At 35.9% G+C, this 19,732-nt stretch overlaps 2 protein-coding genes and 1 non-coding gene across 3 annotated transcripts; all 3 read left to right on the top strand.

The window, feature by feature from the left end:
* Positions 1-1,235: 1,235 nt before the first annotated feature.
* Positions 1,236-1,342, top strand: LOC145561149 (small nucleolar RNA R71). The gene has a single exon (XR_014093725.1). It is a non-coding gene; the product is annotated as a small nucleolar RNA R71 (small nucleolar RNA).
* A 7,896-nt stretch (positions 1,343-9,238) lies between these two features.
* LOC145559877 (protein SYM1-like) lies at positions 9,239-12,421 on the top strand. Its single transcript, XM_081621156.1, has 5 exons — positions 9,239-9,577; positions 10,972-11,127; positions 11,323-11,455; positions 11,567-11,606; positions 12,102-12,421. Exons 1-5 carry the CDS (start codon positions 9,317-9,319, stop codon positions 12,187-12,189), a joined length of 678 nt encoding a protein of 225 aa, XP_081477282.1. The 5' UTR covers positions 9,239-9,316; the 3' UTR covers positions 12,190-12,421.
* A 1,168-nt stretch (positions 12,422-13,589) lies between these two features.
* On the top strand, positions 13,590-15,024 carry LOC145559876 (uncharacterized). Its single transcript, XM_081621155.1, has 3 exons — positions 13,590-13,796; positions 13,880-13,959; positions 14,244-15,024. The coding sequence occupies exons 1-3, from the start codon at positions 13,719-13,721 to the stop codon at positions 14,851-14,853; spliced, it is 768 nt and encodes a 255-aa protein (XP_081477281.1). The 5' UTR covers positions 13,590-13,718; the 3' UTR covers positions 14,854-15,024.
* Positions 15,025-19,732: the final 4,708 nt, after the last annotated feature.

The raw sequence follows: 19,732 nt of genomic DNA, 5'->3' as shown, positions 1-19,732 counted from the left end.
CGGGATCCTTTAATTTAGGACGGGATTTGTTTTGCAATAAAGCGCTACACTCCTCTGTGAAAGCTATAGTTTCTACTTCATTAAAGGCCCTTTTCCTAGTCATAATGTCTTTCATAAATTTAGCATAAGCAGGAACTTGAGTGATTAAATCAGTAAAAGGAACTGTTACCTGCAGGTTTTTCACAACCTCTAAAAACTTACCAAATTGTTTATCAAACTTACTCTTCAGTTGTCTATTAGGGAATGGAAGTTTGATAACCGGGCTCTGCACATCTCCTCCCTTATCCTGCGATTTACCCTGCACAGAAACATTAGTAGAGTTAGTATCTATTTGTAGCCCTGCAGGGCTAGCAGGATTAGCGTTTGGTATAAAGGAATCTAGAACAGGAACTGGTCTATCTTCCTTTGGCATAGGAGGTCCATCATAATGTGAACCACTCCTTAAAGTGATTGCATTGGCATGATCTGTAGGATGGATAGGTTGTGATGGTAGAGCTCCCTGCTGACGGGATTGTAGGGTAGATGAAAGTTGTGAAATTTGATTGTCCATGATATTATTATGGGCTAGAATGGAATCAATTTGCGCATCCCTACTCTCCATATGCTTTTGCATATTAGCAAGCATTGCTCTAATTTCTGTCATGGCAGGGTCGGAAGATGATGAGGGTGATGCTTGGCTTTTTTGGCCGGAATTAGGATGATAATATTTTTGCTGTGGTGGGGTTTGTTGTTGTGGTTGTTGTGGAGGTGGAGGGTTTTGTACATTGGTGCTCCAGTATGAAAGATACAGATGGTTCCTATAACCGGCATTGTAGGAATTGGAATATGGGTTGTTCTGCCTATAGGTTTGAAAGGCATTAACTTGTTCCATAGAGCTCCTACAATCTTGCTCCCAATGCCCTACAATTCCACAATTTTCACAAAAAGCTTCATTGTTAGCAACAGCAGAAACATTAGCTGCAGAGTTAGGAGCAACGGTAAGATTATCTAATTTTTGACAAATAGACGTTAATTGAGCTTGTAAAAAGGATACGGAATCAACATTATGTTTTCCTTTATTTGCAAACCCTCTCGGATTCCCGTATTGGGAATTGTGTATTGCCATGTCTTCGATAACCTGTCCTGGATCGTCCACATTTAAATTCATGAACCTCCCACTGGCTGCAGAATCTAGCACCGATCTAGAAGAATTTCCAAGTCCATTGTAGAATGCTTGGATCAATTGCCATTGTGCTAGATTATGGTGGGGGCACTCTCTCTGTAGATCCTTGAACCTCTCCCAAGCCTCATATAGCGTTTCCTCGGCCTCTTGAGCGAAATTCTGAATAGCACTCCTTAGTACCGCTGTTCTCTCTGCAGGATAGTATTTATTATAGAAATTCAAAGCAAGAGTTTCCCAGTCAGTAATACCAAGTGCAGTTCTATTCAAACCATTAAACCATAATTTAGCTTTTCCACATAATGAAAAAGGAAAAAGAATCTCCCTGATTTGGTCCTGCGTGACCCCGGCTTGTCTGATGGTGTTACAATACTGGCAGAAATCTGCGATGTGAAGATTAGGATCTGCACCCTTAGCTCCACTGAATTGCTTCCTCTCTATCATAGTGATAAATTGGGGCTTGATTTCGAACTGAACTCCATCTAGTGACGGAGTGGGAGTAAGGTGCGGGAAATCTGTGAGCTTCGGCTGCGAGTAGTCACTGAGTTTCTTCTGGGCCGTCATCTCTGATTCTGAATCTGAAGGAATATCTGTGTCACTAGAATCAGAGGGAGGATCTCTTCGACTGTTATCCTCCTCGGAACCCGTCAGAATTTGTCTATAGATTTTCCTTTGCCTATGAAAAGAGCGCTCGATCTCAGGATCGAATGGGATGTAACCTGATCTGGAACACCTGGGCATAAACAAGGAACTAAAAGACAAATATGAGAATTTCCTCAAAGAACTAACGTTCTCTGAGACAAAAGGGGATAATCTATACTACAAAAAAATAATCAGAAAATAAAAATAGAACCGTTTCCCCGGCAACGGCGCCAAATTTTGACAGGGTAAAGTCGTATCCCCAAATCAAAAGTAATTACCTAAGTCCTCTAACTAAAGTAGATAGGGAAGTAGGGTCGAACTCCACAGGGAAACAAGTCTTTCTACTCCTAATTAATTATTATAATCTAAATTATCTAAGTAACCAATATTATTGTGAATAAATTATATACTACGATGAATAAGGTCGAAAGAAATAAAGTAGGGGGAAATCAAATATTAAAAGACCTAGGGCATAGGTTCACTAATAAACAATATTCCAGGTCAAACCATAATAAGCAATCATCAAGCATTGATTAATCATATTATAAAGGGCTTTCGCTACGTATTATAATCACATAGTTAATTTACCGGTATTAAATCTCATCTGTCGAATCTCGACTTAACCATTTATAAATTAGTCCCTAGAAATAAAACTACTCAAGCATCATCATAACTAAACTAATCAAATAAATAAAGCAAAGCATACTCAAAGAAGTAAATAAAATAGCTGAAATTAGAAAAGAAGAAATTGTTACCAAAAGAAATCTGGATTAATGAAAGTAATTAAGAACAAATGTTGAGAGAGAAATATCCTAAGTAGAGAGAGAAAGTCTAAAGAAGAAGGTAATCCAAAATTACGTACATAATTCGTACTTAAACATTCCTCAAAACAAAAATTAAAACTAATCTAATCAGCTCTGAGAAAAACACGCGCCCGATCGGGCGAAGGGCCGCCCGATCGGGCCCGCCTTTTTTGCCTTGCCCGCTGCTGGTGTGTCGCGCCCGATCGAGCTTACGCTCACCCGATCGGGCGTATGATTGCCCGATCGGGCCCGGTCTTTTTCTTCGAGGCTTGGATTTCAATTGGGCTCAATTCCTCGGCCCAATCTTAGTTTCCTCATCGGGTCTTGATTAATCGATCCAATAGCCCCGGTATCTCACACCGAGCCCTTAATCATCGGCTCTCACCGATACTGGGCTTCAAGAGTGGTCGTGTCCTTCTAGCTTCCGTAGTTGATCCATGAAAACCCGGGAAAATGCTCTAAAAGTGCAATTTCCTGTAAAATACAACTAAAACTACGAAAACACTAGAAAACACAAATTAGTAATAAAAGTGGCTCTAAAGAGCCAAAAACACTACTAATTATGACCATGGGACGGGGGTAGAACACTATATAAATGGGATATATCAGTATTCATGTGCGCTTTCTGACTAACATGCAATCAATAGGTTAACCCTAAACCTGTTTAATCTATGTTGGTTGAATATTAATGCACAAACAAAACTATTATTGGCGATCACTTAAATTATAATCATATTAGCCTAAACAAGATTATTAATTATCTTATTAAGCAAGATTACAAGTAGAAATTCCCTTTAAACATGCATAAAAGGCGTGATCAAGCAATAACAATAATAAACATCAAGCAATATAATAATAATAATCATCATAATAATAATGTTCTCAATCTCAAAGCATGATAATAATAGTAAGATCCTAGGCATGATACTAACAAGATTAATAACAAACCCTAGCATGTCACTAAACATCAAAGATTAAAGTTTTAGCCCTAACATGATACTAACATGATATTAGGAAAGCAATAAGAAGCATCATAATAATCATACTTGATATTAGAAATATTAATTAACCCTAAACATGATACTAAGAAGCAATAAAACATCCTAACATGATACTAGGAATCAATAAAATAATCTAAGCATGATTTCTATATCAAAAGATCAATAAAGCAATTAAATTACATCCTTCGATGCCTCGTACTTCTTTCTAATAACAAAATACACACGTTAGTAACTTCAAGGAAAATAATAAAAATTAAACAATTAAATTAAATAATTGATATACGGATTTGGGACCAAACCCTCAAAAATATCAAACCTTTCACGTCTAGGGAGAAGGCAACTTCGAACTTGGCTAGGTGTGTCTAGAACTAATGTATGAGGAATTTTGTAAAAAGGAAGGTTTAGAAAAAGAATAGAGAGAGAAGAAAAGCTTCTAGCTTTTAGAGAGAAAGAGAGAGATTTATGGGTGTTGATGATTTGAAAACAGGGAGATACGACCCCTATTTATAGGAAATAGCACGGAATCAAAGAAAATCATATTCGGAATAAAATACCTCATGTCGCAAACGACAGGAGTCAGCGTCAAACGACAAGCTCGTCGCCAGGGGATGAAAGTCAGCACCTGGTGACATGTCATCTCACGCTGGTTTATAAGTCAACGAGCTTTTACACGCGTAATTACCTTTCAAATCGGTTGCAGGTAATTATGCGTCCAAGCAAATTTAAAATCAGATTTAATATATTTTATTCAAAATAAAACATCTTTTTTAAAAAGAAAAAATATAATTATTAACCTCATTAGAATTAAAGAGAACCTTCTAGATATTCCTAGAAGACTAAAATCAATCCTAATCACTTTAGGAATAATAATTAATAGGCCCTCCTCTAGATCATGGGGCTTCATTAAAAATCATTGGGCCTAATTTAATTTAATCCATAACTTCCTCATAATTTATCGGAATTGGGCTTATAATATATCATCGGAAAGCTCTTTTCGAGCCCAATCCAACTACACTATTATTGGACCTTTATCATGGACCAAACCAAATTAGACTGGCTATTTTATAAAATAGAGTAAGAAAAGAAATATTTTTGAAAAAAAGAAAGAGAAATATTTTAATAAAAACATCTTCATCATTAGACTTTCCACACTTCCACTTCTTTTGATAATCAAATGACATGAAAGGTATTCATCATTGGGTTTGGTTTTGGGGAGACACATTTGGGTGTCTACAGTGGCCAATAGAGAGAAAGAAAGAGATACAGTGATAAAGAGAAAGATAGGTCGGAGGAAAAAGAAATAAAGGGAGGTTTGAAAAAAGAGGGAAATAGAGAAAAAACCAAGAACTATAAAGGGGCAAGGGGGAGAGAGGTAAAGAGGGAGGGAGGGGAGGGGGATGGAGAGAAGGAGAGGGTCATACTTAGTCTGAGAGAGAGGTAAAGAGGGAGGGAGGGAGGGAGGGGAGGGGGATGGAGAGAAGAAGAAGGTCATACTTAGTCTGAGAGAGAGGATAGGGAGATGGAGGGGGATGATAATTCTAAGGTTGTATGGGCCATACTTAGTCCGAGAGATTTCGACAACAACAAAAGATTAGTAGTAGTTCTGATTTCTTAAGAAAGGAAGGATGTGCATTTTGCAAAGAATTCGAGGAATAGAAGAAATCCTTAGAAGGAATTAAGATCCTCCTTGTAGAAGATAGATCTTTAGAGTGGCTACCATAATGCTGGGAAAAGTAGGAGCTAGGTTGATGGGTGTCGGATATGGATTACAGGCAATAAACACTCTCAAATCCTCTCTAAATGACGAAGGATGTTGCATTACATCTCCCTAGTTTACCAAAAGGAGCAGCAAGTATAATTTCAATTCTATGCCAGAACTTCCCAGCCTCCATTTGACTTAAATCTAATGGACTGTCAGGTAATACACTTCATTGAATTATACTGATTATCCAATGTATTCAGAATAGTTAATAAGTTCCTGATTTCCTACAATATACAGTTTGTTAGAAGATGTTTGAATCAACGAAAGAGATTCGAATATTTGAATTAGGAACAAGTGTTCACATTCCAATTGTTGCTCTAACAGTACACGCAATGTCGTAAGATAGACAAATATACAGGGTTGTTGTCTAAGGTCTCAAGATCAAGTGCTTGTCTGCTTGAAAATGTGTATAGGTGTATCTAAGTCTTCAATGTAAGAGTCAAAAGGCTAACTTTTGTTTGTGGTGATGATATAACCAGAATTTGGGGTATAAAATAAATTTATTTTTAAAAAATAGAGAAAAAGGGGAAATACCTTACTACTTTTAGTGCTCTTATAATTATTAACTGGTTCACAAGTTGTAGAATCTAAAGCTTTTTCTTACTTCAACTGATAGTTTTTTTTTTTAAAAAAAATATTTTTTTTTTTTATTTTGAATATTGTTAATGTTTGTAGATGCTTACTTCTTTCTGAAACTTGCTTTCATTTTAAAATTTGGAAAAGCAATGTCTTACTTCTTTATGGAAATGAACAAGGACAATTAATTTTGGATATCCAGTTGCAATAAAAGCTAACATCATATCTTAATTGTTCAATAACAATTTAGTGGTTGTTGAAATATGTCTTAAGCCATTTTTAAAGTGAATAATTAGAGTTTCCTATTTTATATTGTGGCTACTTAAAGATTAATTGTGTCTTTGTAATATTTCAAGTTATTCTACATAGCTGCATTCTTCTACCGACTTAATTAAGCAACTACGAGGTTTTAATGGCATAAAGTTGGTTATTTAATTGGAGACTGATGGGCCCGGTCAGATTGTATTGAGTAGAAGAAATTTTGTAGATTACAATTTGAAAAATTGAGGAAATTTTGTAAATAACATGTGCCATTAGTAATGTAAATAACTTACATAAATTTTCAATTTTTCTTTAGTTTTTCAATTTTTTAATAAATTTTTATTATTTAAAAAAATTATTATGTAAGTTGTTAAAAATTAATCCTCTTTCTCATTCGTTGAACATTTAGATAAAATTCTTAATATAAGAAGATATTTTTTAAAAAATAAAGAAATTTTAAAGAAAAAAGTACATATATAGGCCATCAATCAGTTTTAAGTTTCAACTAACTACTCATGTTATAATTAACGAATAGCCTTAAAGATAATTATTTACTTAGCATCGTCATCAACTAATTTATTAGCTTGCAATAAGTATCAAAAGCATTTTGAAGATATCTTGCAATATGAAATAGTACAATTTTGTATAGAATATGAATTTCAAAAAATGTCAATAATATATAAAAGAGGGTTCAAGGGGTTTCAAAAAAACAAAAAAACAAAAAAACAAAAAAAAAAAAAGAAAGGATACAAGGCAAGAGGGAGAAGGAGATGTATTTATTTGAAATAGGTGCTAAAAGGAGAGATTGGGAGGAGAGTAAGGGTTTGTTCAGATTTACTGAATTTAGCTAAACTAAGCTAAGCTGAGCTGAACTGATTGATTTATTTATTTGAAATAAGTGCTAAAAGGAGAGATTGGGAGGAGATGGATTTATTTGAAATAAACTTATTAATTATCTCTTAGTCAACATGAATTATATATAAGCACTTTTAACAAAGATATTATGCTAGATTGAGAAGGGGAGGGGGCGAGAGGGGAGAGGGTCTAGGAGAAAAGAAAGAAGAAATTGATCCCTCTCTCTCTCCCAGCTTCTCTCTATCTCCATCTTTCTTCCGACTTCCCTCTCTTGCTTGTAACTTTCAAATTTTATTTTACTAGGGCAGTCAACGCGAGCGTTGCGCGCGGGTTGATAAGATCTTTCGGCTTAATTTTTCTTGGCTTATGTTTGCACTTTATATGGCTAAAGGACTGGTAAGACCAGATTTATCTATCTATTGTTTTGACTTAATTTTTCTTGGCTTGTGTTTGCACTTCACATGAAAAAGACAAGATATTTGACTCAGAAATACCAAATACTATAGTAGTGAGGAAGAAAAAGCATCCAGACGATCCAGTAGCTTTTCATAAAGATAACATACGATTTTAGAAGCAACATGCTAACACTTTATATAGGAATTTACGGTGCTAATATATCGTTTGCGCTCATTGACCTAATTGGAAACAACAAGGTACAACATAAAGTAGTCTAAGGTACATCACAATACATAGTATTGGCATTTATATATAATACTCGGTACTCAGGTACACATGATTTAACAAAGCCCAAGTTAACAAATAATTGGAAAATAAACTCGGACAAAATGCTCCTAAGAATTTAGTTTTGCAGTAATATTAGCTCTATGCAACTCTACTTGTAACCTCTTTGTCCATCCTTGATAATTTCCTTGAATCCTTTCTTGCTTTCTTCCCCTTTTCACCGTAGTCAATTTGGTTTCCTAACTACCTAGTATATCTATTTCGACACAATCATAGGTTATTTCATTAGTCTCAATTTCTTTTAAACACAATTATGGGTTAGTCGTTATTTTTTTCCTTCACAAAATAAAGAAAAAGACGCCCACATAATGCAATGCATTTTGTGTCCATTGACTAATGTTGTCATGTAATTATACCATAACCTCATTCAATATAAAGAATTCTAAAGATTATTATTCCATTCTCCAATTAATTTCTAACTAATTGTGGGTCTTTCAAATTCATCCATCTAATAGAGTCACCAAGCTCTACTTTATTGGGGGTAATAAGGTAAACTAACATTTTGAGGGATATAATGGTCCGTGCACTATTCATAAGAACAATCTCCTACTTTTTATAAGGTAGGGATATACTAATCTTAATAAGTATTTGTATTATATACAAAATACTTATCCTTAAATTAGAAGTCTAACCACACTTGTCTATGTTCTTGAGTAAGGGTTGGTATTAAAACATTAAACTGATGCAAGCAACTTCCTTTTTACTAATCCTCCAATCGCCTTGATCGCACCACCCAGTTTGTCAATCCTTCAATCGCTTTGATCACACCACCCAGTTTGCCAATCCTCCACTCAAACCTCCAATCGCCTTGATCGCACCACCCATTTTGCCAATTCTCCAATCACTTTGATCGCTCCACCCAGTTTTCCCATCCTCCAATCGCCTTGATTGCACCACCCAATTGCCAATCCTCTAATCGCCCTAATTGCAACACCCAGTTTGTTAATCCTCTAATCTCCTTTATCGCATCACCCATTTTGCCAATCCTCCAATCACAACACCAAATTTATCAATCCTTTAAGAACCCAATCACAGGCTCACACCGATGTAATTGTGTACATTTCAATGATTTTAATCAATATACCCATATATTACACTAATTCCTTAGCAGCACAATCTATTTTATCATATTTCAACTTTGATCAACTTCAACATCTATACCTAACTTCGTTACAAATAAAACGTTATAAATAATCTGCACATATATCATCGCATAATTACACATAAATCACCAAGGATAGATCACCAAATTGAGGGACCGCGCGCGTAGCGGGTCAACAACTAATATATATAGAAGTGATGCAAATAAAAAAAAAAAAAACAATCATGCGAGTATTTTCTTTACCACGTGGGCCCGCATGAGTATAGTTATACGCCCAAATACAAAAGTGGGCCCGCTACAGCTTGTGCTGGGAAAACAAACCCCAGCAATTTGCTGGGTCTAGCACTTTAGCTTTACCCGGCAAACTCCAAGTAGTGAGTAGGTGAGTGGGTTCTCCAAGTATTTTACGGTAGAATGGATGCTTTAGGAGGTTCATGGTGGAGCACTCACCCTTTCAACCAATTTCGTCACAGAGGAAGAAAACCAAGAAGAAGAGAGAACAAGCACAACGCCTCTTCTTCGGAGTCTTCTGCTCAGCCCAACTCCGCCCACCATTTCCCGCTTAAGCAAGCGCTGACTGCTGGATCTCTCGCCTTGGCCGGCGACACCATTGCTCAGCTCCGACAACGCTGGACTTCTATCACCCAAAAATCCGATACTGATGACTCTGATAAGGTCTTTTTTTTTTTTTTTTCCCATTTTTATCTTTATATCTCTTATTTGCTGTTAATGGTATGTGGATTTTTGTGAATTTGTGCGTTTCTGAAGCTAATTGGGTAAAATTTCTTGAATTGTGGTTTCTTTGTTGTTGAATTGTTGTGTGTTGGGAAGAAATTTATTGGGTAATTAAAGATATTTTGTGCCTTTTATGGGATTTTGTTGATTTATGGGCTTTGTGATCTTAAATTGAATTTCATAGTTAGCACATGCATTCATGCTAGTGATGGCTGTATTGAGTTTTGGGCATATCTAGTAGTATTCACAGTCTGAAAACAATATTTTAACATGGGCATACTATAGGGCAGTGATAGGTTTGTTGGAGTGACCCGAGTAACAGGTTCATTTAGCATGAGGGCACTATAGAGCACTGACTGGTTCGTTTGAGTGATCGAGTAATAGGCTCGTTTAGCACGAGGCAAACTATTGGGAAGTGACAGGTTTGCTTTGCGTGGCCGAGTAATAGGTTGGTTTAGCATGGGGCATACCATAGGGCCATGACAGGTTAGTTTAGTATGGGGTGATACTATACGGCATTGATAGATGCATTTGAGTCATCTATTAATAGGTTCATTAAGCATGGGCATACTATAAAGAGAATATCCAGATGTAGGCAATTTATCCCTAACCAATCATGAAGGCAGTGTTTAGTGATTGATTTGGGTTACTTTGCTTGGCTAGATGTATGTCCCTTCGCTTGGCTAGTTAATAAGCATGGGCATTGATAGATGGTATGTCCCTTCGCTGGCTAGATGTGAATTTATCTCTTATTCATGTACTAAATGTGTAGTAGATTCAAGCCAAGCACAACCAAATAACAGAGAAAAGTAAAATAGAAAAGAAAGATTGAGGCTTTGCTTATTAGAACAATGGTTTACACAATCAATAGATATAGCCTATCAAGCTCCAGAGTGACTTTAGCTCACAACTCTCCAAATAGTGACTTGAGGTCATAACTCTCTTAAAAAGTCACTCCTAATATCTGCCTTCCCTCTCCTTCTCTTCCCTCTGTTTATGATAAAGCTAAGACAATTAACCTAATAATACTAGACTACCCATATAGCCCCTCCTTAGGTTAGTTTATTATAGAATGTTGCACTATAGATAGAATACTCCTTTTTTTAATGGGGTAGGGTGAGGTTCGAGACTAAAGTTCCTGAGATTAAACCCTCTCCCTCCTAAAGTACCTGGGGACCTGAGGGAGTGAGGGCTTGGCCTCAATATCTCTGTTTGAGTGTTCAGCCTTGGGGAGGGTAATCTTGAGTACCTAACTCACTAAGGAGTGAGGACTATATTTAAGCTATGCATTATGACATATTAGTTTAAAACTTTAACCTAGGTTTTGGTTGCAGGATACTATCCAGAGTCTTCTTTCAAGTCATGACTGGCTACGAGCCCTTCGAATGACTTCCTACGGGTTTTTGCTTTATGGCCCTGGATCTTATGTGTGGTATCAAACCCTAGATCGATATTTTCCTCAGCCAACAGTTCAGAACCTACTGACAAAGGTATTGTTTTGTAAGTGTTGTCATTGTTTCTTATAAATTTATCATTAATGTTACCTTTGTTTCTTCTGATGTTACCATGCTCGCATTCTCATTGTTGAATGATTCCTGATGTTTGCAAACTCTCTTTGATGGTTTGCTCTAGACATGCTATTGTGTATTTGTGATATCTGAAGTTGATGATTCACCAACTCTCAGGTTTTGTTAAACCAAATAATTCTCGGTCCATCAGTTATTGCTGTTGTCTTTGCATGGAATAATTTATGGCAAGGGAAGCTATGTGAGCTACCAAGAACATATCAAAAGGATGCCCTTCCTACCCTGCTTGTTGGTAAGTATGTAAATTCAAATGATTATAAGTTGCCTTTTTTTTCAAGGACAAGATATCCTGTCCTGCTCACCGTGGATGCTGAAGTTTGATATCTGTATTTGTTTTTTGCAGGATTTAGATTCTGGGTTCCATATAGTGTACTGAACTTTTGGTATTGCTTCTACCTTTGTCCTTGTTTCAGTGACTTAAAAAGATGTGGAAAAATGTATAATGTGGGATAATTTAGGCATTTGTTCAAATTTTAAGTACTTGCTAGTTGATGAAATATGCCTGTTAAGTATGTTATGTATGTATTCTAACTAAAGTGATAGATTTTTGCCTTTATTCTTTGGTAAATTTGAAAATGAGAAACAAAGAAAAGAATAAAAACCGCTGCAAAATTTTGACATATGAAAGTGTTAATACATGTCGGGTTCAGATGAGAAATCAACTACTTGATCATATAGATTTTGAAAGAATGCAAATAATTTGGCAACATCTAAGAAAATAATTAATAATAGGCACACCCTTTCAATGGAGTACCTAACATATCTGTTGTTCCAAACTGAGAATTTTAGACCTGTTAACCAATTAATTTTAGCATATAGATTTTTGGCTGACCTGTCTTTTGTTTCTTAAATTAATTATCTCCCGTGATTATTTGTAGGGTTGTTCCTCTTCAGACGCGGGTGGCTTTCATGTCATTTGGTTCCATCTTTTGGAATTTTATCCTCTCTTCTACAATGACCAAGTAAAGCTGCATTCAAGGTATCTTGCCATGAGATTATGAGAAGAATTCCCAAACCATGTGCAATTCGGTATCCTTCCAAGTTTCCTGCCTTTCTGAAGTTCAGTAATTAGGTACTCGTCTAATAGCTTCAGATTAAACAGGCCAAGAAGTATTGATCTTCACTAGTTTTTGGATTGATAAATTCAGAACCAATTGTAATACTTTAGGTTCAGATAAAAGTTTCAATTTTTTAGCCAGACTTTGGGTTTTTGGCTGGCCAGGTTGCGTGCTGCCCTGCTTTCGTTTTACTGAATTGACATATTATCAGAAAATTGTGATGAAAATGAAAGAAAAAAAATTTCTGGCTGATTTATTGCCACCAACTTCAAACTGGAGTTGGAAATTTTTCCAATGAGATATATTAAAACTATACTTATCAAACATTATTTTTCTGTACATTACTGTGTCTTCTATCTGGGCATCTGCAATCATCATGGATATGGATTCACGAGTCATGGTATAAATTCCGAATAAAAGTTGTTTAATAATCCCTAGTTTTCTAATATGACATACGTAGACACATATTCATATATTGGCCAAGTTTGTACCAATAATCTCTTTGTAGAAGTTATACGAAGTACATATTACATTGATCTCCAGTTCATGACAAAGGACAATGTGACAATTAAGTCTAAATAAAAAAGTCAAGTTTTAGTGTTTCCGTAGTTTTTTTTTTAAAAAAAAAAGTAAAAAGAAGGACTCTATTAAGCCGTCACCTCTCATGGGTTTAGCCAGCCCAGCTCCGTAATCTCTCTACTCCCAAGCATTTTTTAGTTAGTGGGACTCGATTTGTGACCTTAAAGTCACAAAGTGAGTTCCCCACCAACTCCACCAAGCAAAGCTTGGTGTTTCCTTGGTGATAGTAGTGGATCCTTAAAGTTAAATTTGTATATGACTATAGTAAGGACCTGTGCACATTTATTGAAATGAACTGAACTGATTGGAGCTTAACTGAAGTACTGAACTGAGTGGAGCTGAATTGAACTAAGCTGAACTGAGCTGAAATGAATATTTTATGAGAGAGGCAAATTATGAGTTGAACTGAACGGATTGGAGCTGAACTGAGTAAATGTGAACATGCCCTAAGACATACTTTGTATTTTATTCTGGATTTGATGATTTGACAAAAGCAACTTTGCTGGTTTTATAATGGTGATTAATCAATCTGAACACAACTGAAAAATGATGCAACTAAAACCGCTGAAGCCTTTGTCATGAACCCCACAAAAGAACTAGATTCTTTCTTTAATATCCATCAAAGTCATTATCTCTGACACCTATAACAAATTGCAGAGTATCTTCAACAGGCACAGAATAAAGCTTTTAATCAGGATATTAGTAGCAGAACAATATAAAAGACAAGGCTTAGGAGGCCAAAAACTTCAAGAAAAATCCAGAGCTGTGAAGCTATAAGAATCGTCTGCACTTGGCAGCAACCATACACTTAAGTTTTGTTGCTCGAACCTAGAAGAGTTGAACGAACGAAAAGGCAAAATGATCAGGGGATATAGAGACTCTCCACTGCATGACGATCAACAACTCAGATGGGATCATCATTCGACTGTTCAAGATGTAAGGAATTGATTTTTTAACTTTATTTGAAGTGTTGAAACACTTTTTTCCCCTCATATGTTTGTTGTATTTTTTTATTGCAGAATCCAAGATATGGTGCACCAGCAGCATACAGGCCATTTACGGAAAGACCTGCCATAAGACCGGCATATGGCCGAACTAGGTAGATCTAGCGTACCCAGTTTATGTCTGTAAAGTAGAGTTTGTTCAGCATGGTATTGCATAGTCTTATTGTGTGTGGAAAATACATGATCCTAGATATTTGTAAATATATAATCCATGAAACGAACTGAAAGACTAATGTCTCGTTGAATCAAAATTGTATGTGAGTAGCTGATAAAATCTGTTAGTAAGCTTAAAACATTATATAATTAGCTGATTATTGATGCTATATATGTAGCTTCTGATTTCTTGAACACAAGCCTAATTATGTTGTAAACGTTGCAGTATTCCTTCGGATTCTTATCCTACAACAAGAATCATAGTCTTCAGCAACAGCACGAGTCACAGAATTAACCCCAGGCTTCCACAAGCTTCACACGGGCTAATGCCCAGATTCAGTGGCAAGACTGGCAACGAAACCATTCATGTACCTACAGAAAATGATGACTCAAAGCTAACAAAAGAACAGCAAGAAATCGTCCTTAAGAAACTCAAGAAAGAAATCTACTATCCTACGCCTAGAACCTTGGCAAGAAGAGTGAATCTATATTATAGGGATCTTAACAATGGCACTAGTACCTCAGCAATGGAAAAGGATAGAGATGAAGGTGGAAAAAGCTGTGCTGTTTGTTTAGAGGATTTCAAGCCTAGAGAAGAAGTGATGCTGACTCCTTGCAGTCATATGTTTCATGAAGAATGCATTGTACCTTGGGTGAAAAATCATGGACATTGTCCTGTTTGTAGGGCCAATTTTTGTGAGCGGAGAGAAAATGGCTCAGCACTGAACAATAGTAGACCGCCAATGGTTCAGCCTGCTGATCAGCGTGTTCTGTTTTCTGACGAGCTTCTTTCTCTTATTCAAGCTGTAGATGAAGCTTTTCCTTGGAGATTTTAGATTTTGTTTTCCTGTTGGAAGTATGTCATGACATAGAAGATTACGGTTTAGTACTAATGTGCTGTTTTACTCAAAAAGGTTTTTGTTGCGTAACAAAGAAGTACAATCTTTACAGTGTAGATACCAAACTTGTAGTTGGGATTTTATTGTATGACATGATCATTTCAGATTTTTTAGGTGCTGCATATTACATGGATGAAGGTAAGGACAAGAAACAGATAAGCTTAACTTTGAATTTGTTCGATGTATATTTAGTCAGCAAACAATGAAAATCCTGAGAATCCATTGAATAGTCCATAATCTATTGATGGCTTAAAGTTGACAACTAATTTTAATCAAATAAGAAAAGTTAAAGGGCACTCCACCCCTTGAGGTTAAGTTGTTGAAGTAAACACACTTCTTGCGGAATAATCAAGTGACAAAACAAACCACAAGCAAGTTCCCGCCACTAGTTTGTTCAATGTCACACCAACATATAAGCAATATGATATTTGGTCCAAGATCAGCAATATCAACACATAAACATATAGCAATGAACGAGCATAAACAACCAAGGAAAGAACACACGATGTTTACATGAAAAGCCTTTTCAAAGAGAAGAGTATAAACCACGAGACAATTAGGGAGTCCACCCAAGTGCTCTTAGTATGATAAAGAAATGTTACACAAACACAATTTCAAGTTTCAAAAGTGGGTACTCAATTTACCCAACAACAACAATCATAAGAGCTAATCTACAGAGGAAGAAATTGTAAAAATGTCACTAAATAACGGAGTTATGTCTAGAAGTTGTAACTCAAAAATAGTAAGATAAAACGAAAATTACACCGTTAAAGATGAAGCCCTCGTTGTCCAGGACAAGTTGTCAAAATTTGAGTTAAATTGGACCATGAATGAGCTTCGATCAGAGGTGAATTCTTAGATTGTTCATTGAAAAACATGAATGAGCTACTCTATGAAACCCTAAGTATCTTTCTCTCACTAAATTTGTTTCTTCTCAATCTCACTCTATTGTCCACAAGTGAGCCAACTAAAGGACTTTTGTCGCCCATCCAATTTTACAGCAAAGGCACCTCAAAGTCAAAGTAAAGAAGCTTTTTGAAGAAGTTTTTACATTTGGGCATAAGCTATGCTACTTGCTCCAATACAATTACCAAATCAAATGGATGGGTTTCTTCACATAGGAAAGGATCCATACTCGACAAGCTAAAGTCGTATTACCTAATCAAAAATAATTCTTCCCTCAAAAAAAAATTAATTCCTAAATCCTCTAGGTAAAACAGATAGGGAAGTAGGGTCGAATTCATAGGGAAACTAGTCTTTCGACTCCTAACTTATTAAAATAATCTAAATTATTGAGTAACTAAATTATAGATATGATGTGTTTCAAAAAAAAATTATAGATATGATGAAATAAATAAGGGAGATAAAAGTAGGAAAAAATCAATGAATAAAAGCCTGGGGTATAGGTTCACCAATAAACAATATTCCAGGGTAAAACATAATAATCAATCATCAATGCAATAATTAATCGGATTATAAAGGGCTTTCGCTACGTATTACAATTACAGAATTATTCTACTGGTATTAAATCACATCTCTCGAATCTTGACTTAACCATTTATAAAATTACCTGCCTATTGAAATTAAGCCTAAACATCAATTCTTATCTCTCGAATTTCGAATCAATATTGCATAACTCATACAATTCAACCAGGCCTAATCTAATTGCATAGCATTAAATCAATCAATAGGAAATTAATTAACCGTACCATTGATAATCAACAATAATAATTTACCCCTTCATATTATTTATGGATCCCCACAACCCTAGAAAATATTCTACTCACACATAATTAAATCTAAACTAAACAAAGGAATTAAACAAGAATGATGAATCAAAGCAATTAAATTACTGAAAATAAAAAGGGAAGAAATTATTACCAAAATTAACGGAAATAATGAATTGCATAAACCAAGAGTTGTAGAGAGAGAAACAAGAGAGAAGTCTAAGCTTAAAAACTAAGTAAGAGAGAATTTAGCTAATGAAAGTGATAATCGTATCAAAACTAAACAAAACGTATTTATACAATAATGTTTCCAAATTCTAATTAGAAACTAAGTAAAATCGTCGGGAAACACTCTAAGAATCACGCGCCCGCTCAGGCGCCATCTCGCTCGACCGGGCCCACCTTTTTCCTCAGGGGTACTTCTCTCGCGTCTGGTCGGGCGCGAAACAGGGCGCGAGGCTTGATTCTTCTTCTTCTTCTTCTTCAACCTTGCCCGGTCGGGAGCGCCTCAAGGCGAGGACCCTTGAACCGAGCGAGCTCTCGGGCAAACTTTTGGACCTTTTGATTGGGCTACAAGTCTAGGCCCGATCCGAATTTCCTCTTTGAGGCTTTAGTCATTCGGTCCATTGCCGCATTCCTTCTATATCGAGCCCATAATCACCGGTTTGATGATCTAACTGGCCTTGGGCTTTAAAAGACGTCGTGATTCTATAATGCTCGGAGTGGCTCCAATAATCCCGAGAAAATGCTCCAAATCTGCAATTTCCAATAAAACAATACCAAAACTACAAAAATACATATTAGTAATAAAAGTGGCTCTAAAGAGCCAAAAATACTCCTAATTATGACCAAGGGACGAAGGTAAATCACTATATAAAATAGACATATCAATACCCCAACATAAGCATCGTAGGAATTTGTATAAAAATAGGCTTTCCCATTAGCATAATGAAATAAGCTGAGTTCCGCAATGGTTCACAATGAATGGTGGCCAAATTCATCCAATCTAGTCCAATCTCATACACTATAAATAGAGTTCTTCATTTCTCTTAATATTATCTCTCAAATTTTTTTTTGGTTATTGTTCAAAGGTTTTCTCAATCAATCTCTTTGTCATACATTGAAGAGTTGGGGTCTTGTATCCATGGAGATCGACTGCTAAATGTGGGATAAATTCAACTTTAAGATAGTGATGACTTATTGTCACACCACAATATTTTCTATATAACCGATCTAATTTTGTTTGCTATTAATGCTCATTGAATTGCTTCATAAGATGAATCATGTGGAGAGGTAAAACATTAAGAAAAACAAAGTTCAAACCTATTAGAATCAACAACACACCAAAAAAATCCAGGGGTAGACTTTAATAGAAAGACGAGAAATGCACAATGATCAAGACGAGATGATGATGGGATGAATTAAATTTTCATCTATAGTTTAGTGGCTTAGCTTTGATGGAAGGTATGAGTACTTTAAAAGTGTATTTTATAATTGAAATTTAATTATTAAAAGTGTATTTCATGCTCAACATTTGCACGTGATTCTGAATGTGACACTTAGCATCCGCCGGCGACTCTCAATAATTTTGCATCTGGAAACAAAAAAGTGTATACTCATACAATATCCAACGCAATCCAAAAGGTCGTGTACATGATCCGTGCTGTAGTTGCATGCAACTCTTAGATCATGCGACTCTTAGATTTGAAGTTTAAAATTGAAATCGAAGTAGGGTGACAAAATCTGTGTTCATTTCGAATTAAGAGATTATTTGAGTAAAGATGAGGGTCGTGTCACCAATAGTTTGGTAAAGCCTCACTCAATGCTTTGTGTGGTTTAATTGGTGAGTGACAAATCTAGAAAAAAGAACAATTTTTCGTGAATTTAAAGGAACAAGATTGCCTACTTGTAAACATGGGCAACGGGCCGTGCCTGGTCGTGCCGCGGTGGGGGTCGTGCTGTGCCGTTCCTGATCCGCGGCGGGCCGTCTGAAGTTGGCACACCCCAGCCCACGACACGGCATGGCCCACGTGCCTTGCGGGCCGTGCCGTGCCATTTTAATTTTATTATTTTTTTAAATAAAATAAATGTAAATAAAAAACGATATATATATATTTTTCAGTACAACTTAATTTTATATAAATAATGTGATTAATTTATGTTTATGTTTATGTTAATGTTAATATGTTTTGTTTTTGATTTTTTGAACAACTTTATTTTAATTTGGGTTATATAAATCATTTATCTAATTATGTTTAAGTTTATATAAACAAATAAAAACAATTTTATTAATTTAGCAATTAACAACAATGCATATAATAAAAAAACAATACGAGTGCGATAATCTGAAAACACAAAAAATTGAAGTATAACTTATTTTATTATATGCCGGTAGCCGATACGATAAATTAATAATACAAAAAAAATTAATGATAAATAAAAATCGTACGTGCCTTGCGGGCCTCGTGCCATGCCCGGCCGGGCCGACGGGCCGTGCTGGCGTGCCGGCCCACGTGCCAGCCGTCGTGCCTCGTGCCGTGCCCGTGCCGGATCCCAGAATTTTGTTCACGGCCCACAAGTGGGCCGTCGTGCCGTGCCGGAATCGTGTCGGGCCCGTGCCCATCTTTACCTACTTGCCTAAATGGCAAACCAGGTTTTTTCACCAATGCATTTGCTTAAATTATAAACACCCACTTAAACTAGCGAGTTTTTCTTTTGATGAATTTCTAAATCACTCACGAAATACCGCCTCGTCTGCCTATATTATTATGTTGATTGGGCCAATTAGTCACATTGGTATATAAACTAGAACCCTTGCGACACATTGGTATAAAAATTATAGCCGACGACATATTGGTATAAAAGTTAGCAAAATGAGACAAATTGGTATAAAAGTTCGCGTAAGGTGACAAATCGGTATAAATTAGTAAATAACGACCTTTAGCCCTTTTTTCATGTCGAAGTAAGTGTGTACCATATTATTTTTAAATTTATACTTTTTTTTTCTTAGTGTTTACTGTTGTTTTTTTTTTTTTTTTTTTTTGTAAGAACTCTAAAAATGCAAAGTATAGCCAGAGAATCAAAAATTT

Source organism: Chenopodium album, chromosome 9 (genome assembly GCF_948465745.1).
Source record: "Chenopodium album chromosome 9, dcCheAlbu1.1, whole genome shotgun sequence".
In the NCBI taxonomy this organism is placed as follows: Eukaryota; Viridiplantae; Streptophyta; class Magnoliopsida; order Caryophyllales; family Amaranthaceae; genus Chenopodium; species Chenopodium album.
The sequence above is the reverse complement of the archived record's forward strand: the minus strand, read 5'-3'. Positions and strand labels throughout refer to the sequence as shown.

Excerpts from the sequence above, each read along its gene's own strand:
- LOC145559877 (XM_081621156.1), top strand. The coding sequence starts at position 9,317 with ATGGATGCTTTAGGAGGTTCATGGTGGAGCACTCACCCTTTCAACCAA. Across the intron at positions 9,578-10,971 it reads ATACTGATGACTCTGATAAG|GATACTATCCAGAGTCTTCT; the intron begins GTCTTTTTTTTT and ends TTTTGGTTGCAG. Across the intron at positions 11,128-11,322 it reads TTCAGAACCTACTGACAAAG|GTTTTGTTAAACCAAATAAT; the intron begins GTATTGTTTTGT and ends ACCAACTCTCAG.
- LOC145559876 (XM_081621155.1), top strand. The coding sequence starts at position 13,719 with ATGATCAGGGGATATAGAGACTCTCCACTGCATGACGATCAACAACTC. Across the intron at positions 13,797-13,879 it reads ATCATTCGACTGTTCAAGAT|AATCCAAGATATGGTGCACC; the intron begins GTAAGGAATTGA and ends TTTTTATTGCAG. Across the intron at positions 13,960-14,243 it reads CCGGCATATGGCCGAACTAG|TATTCCTTCGGATTCTTATC; the intron begins GTAGATCTAGCG and ends TAAACGTTGCAG.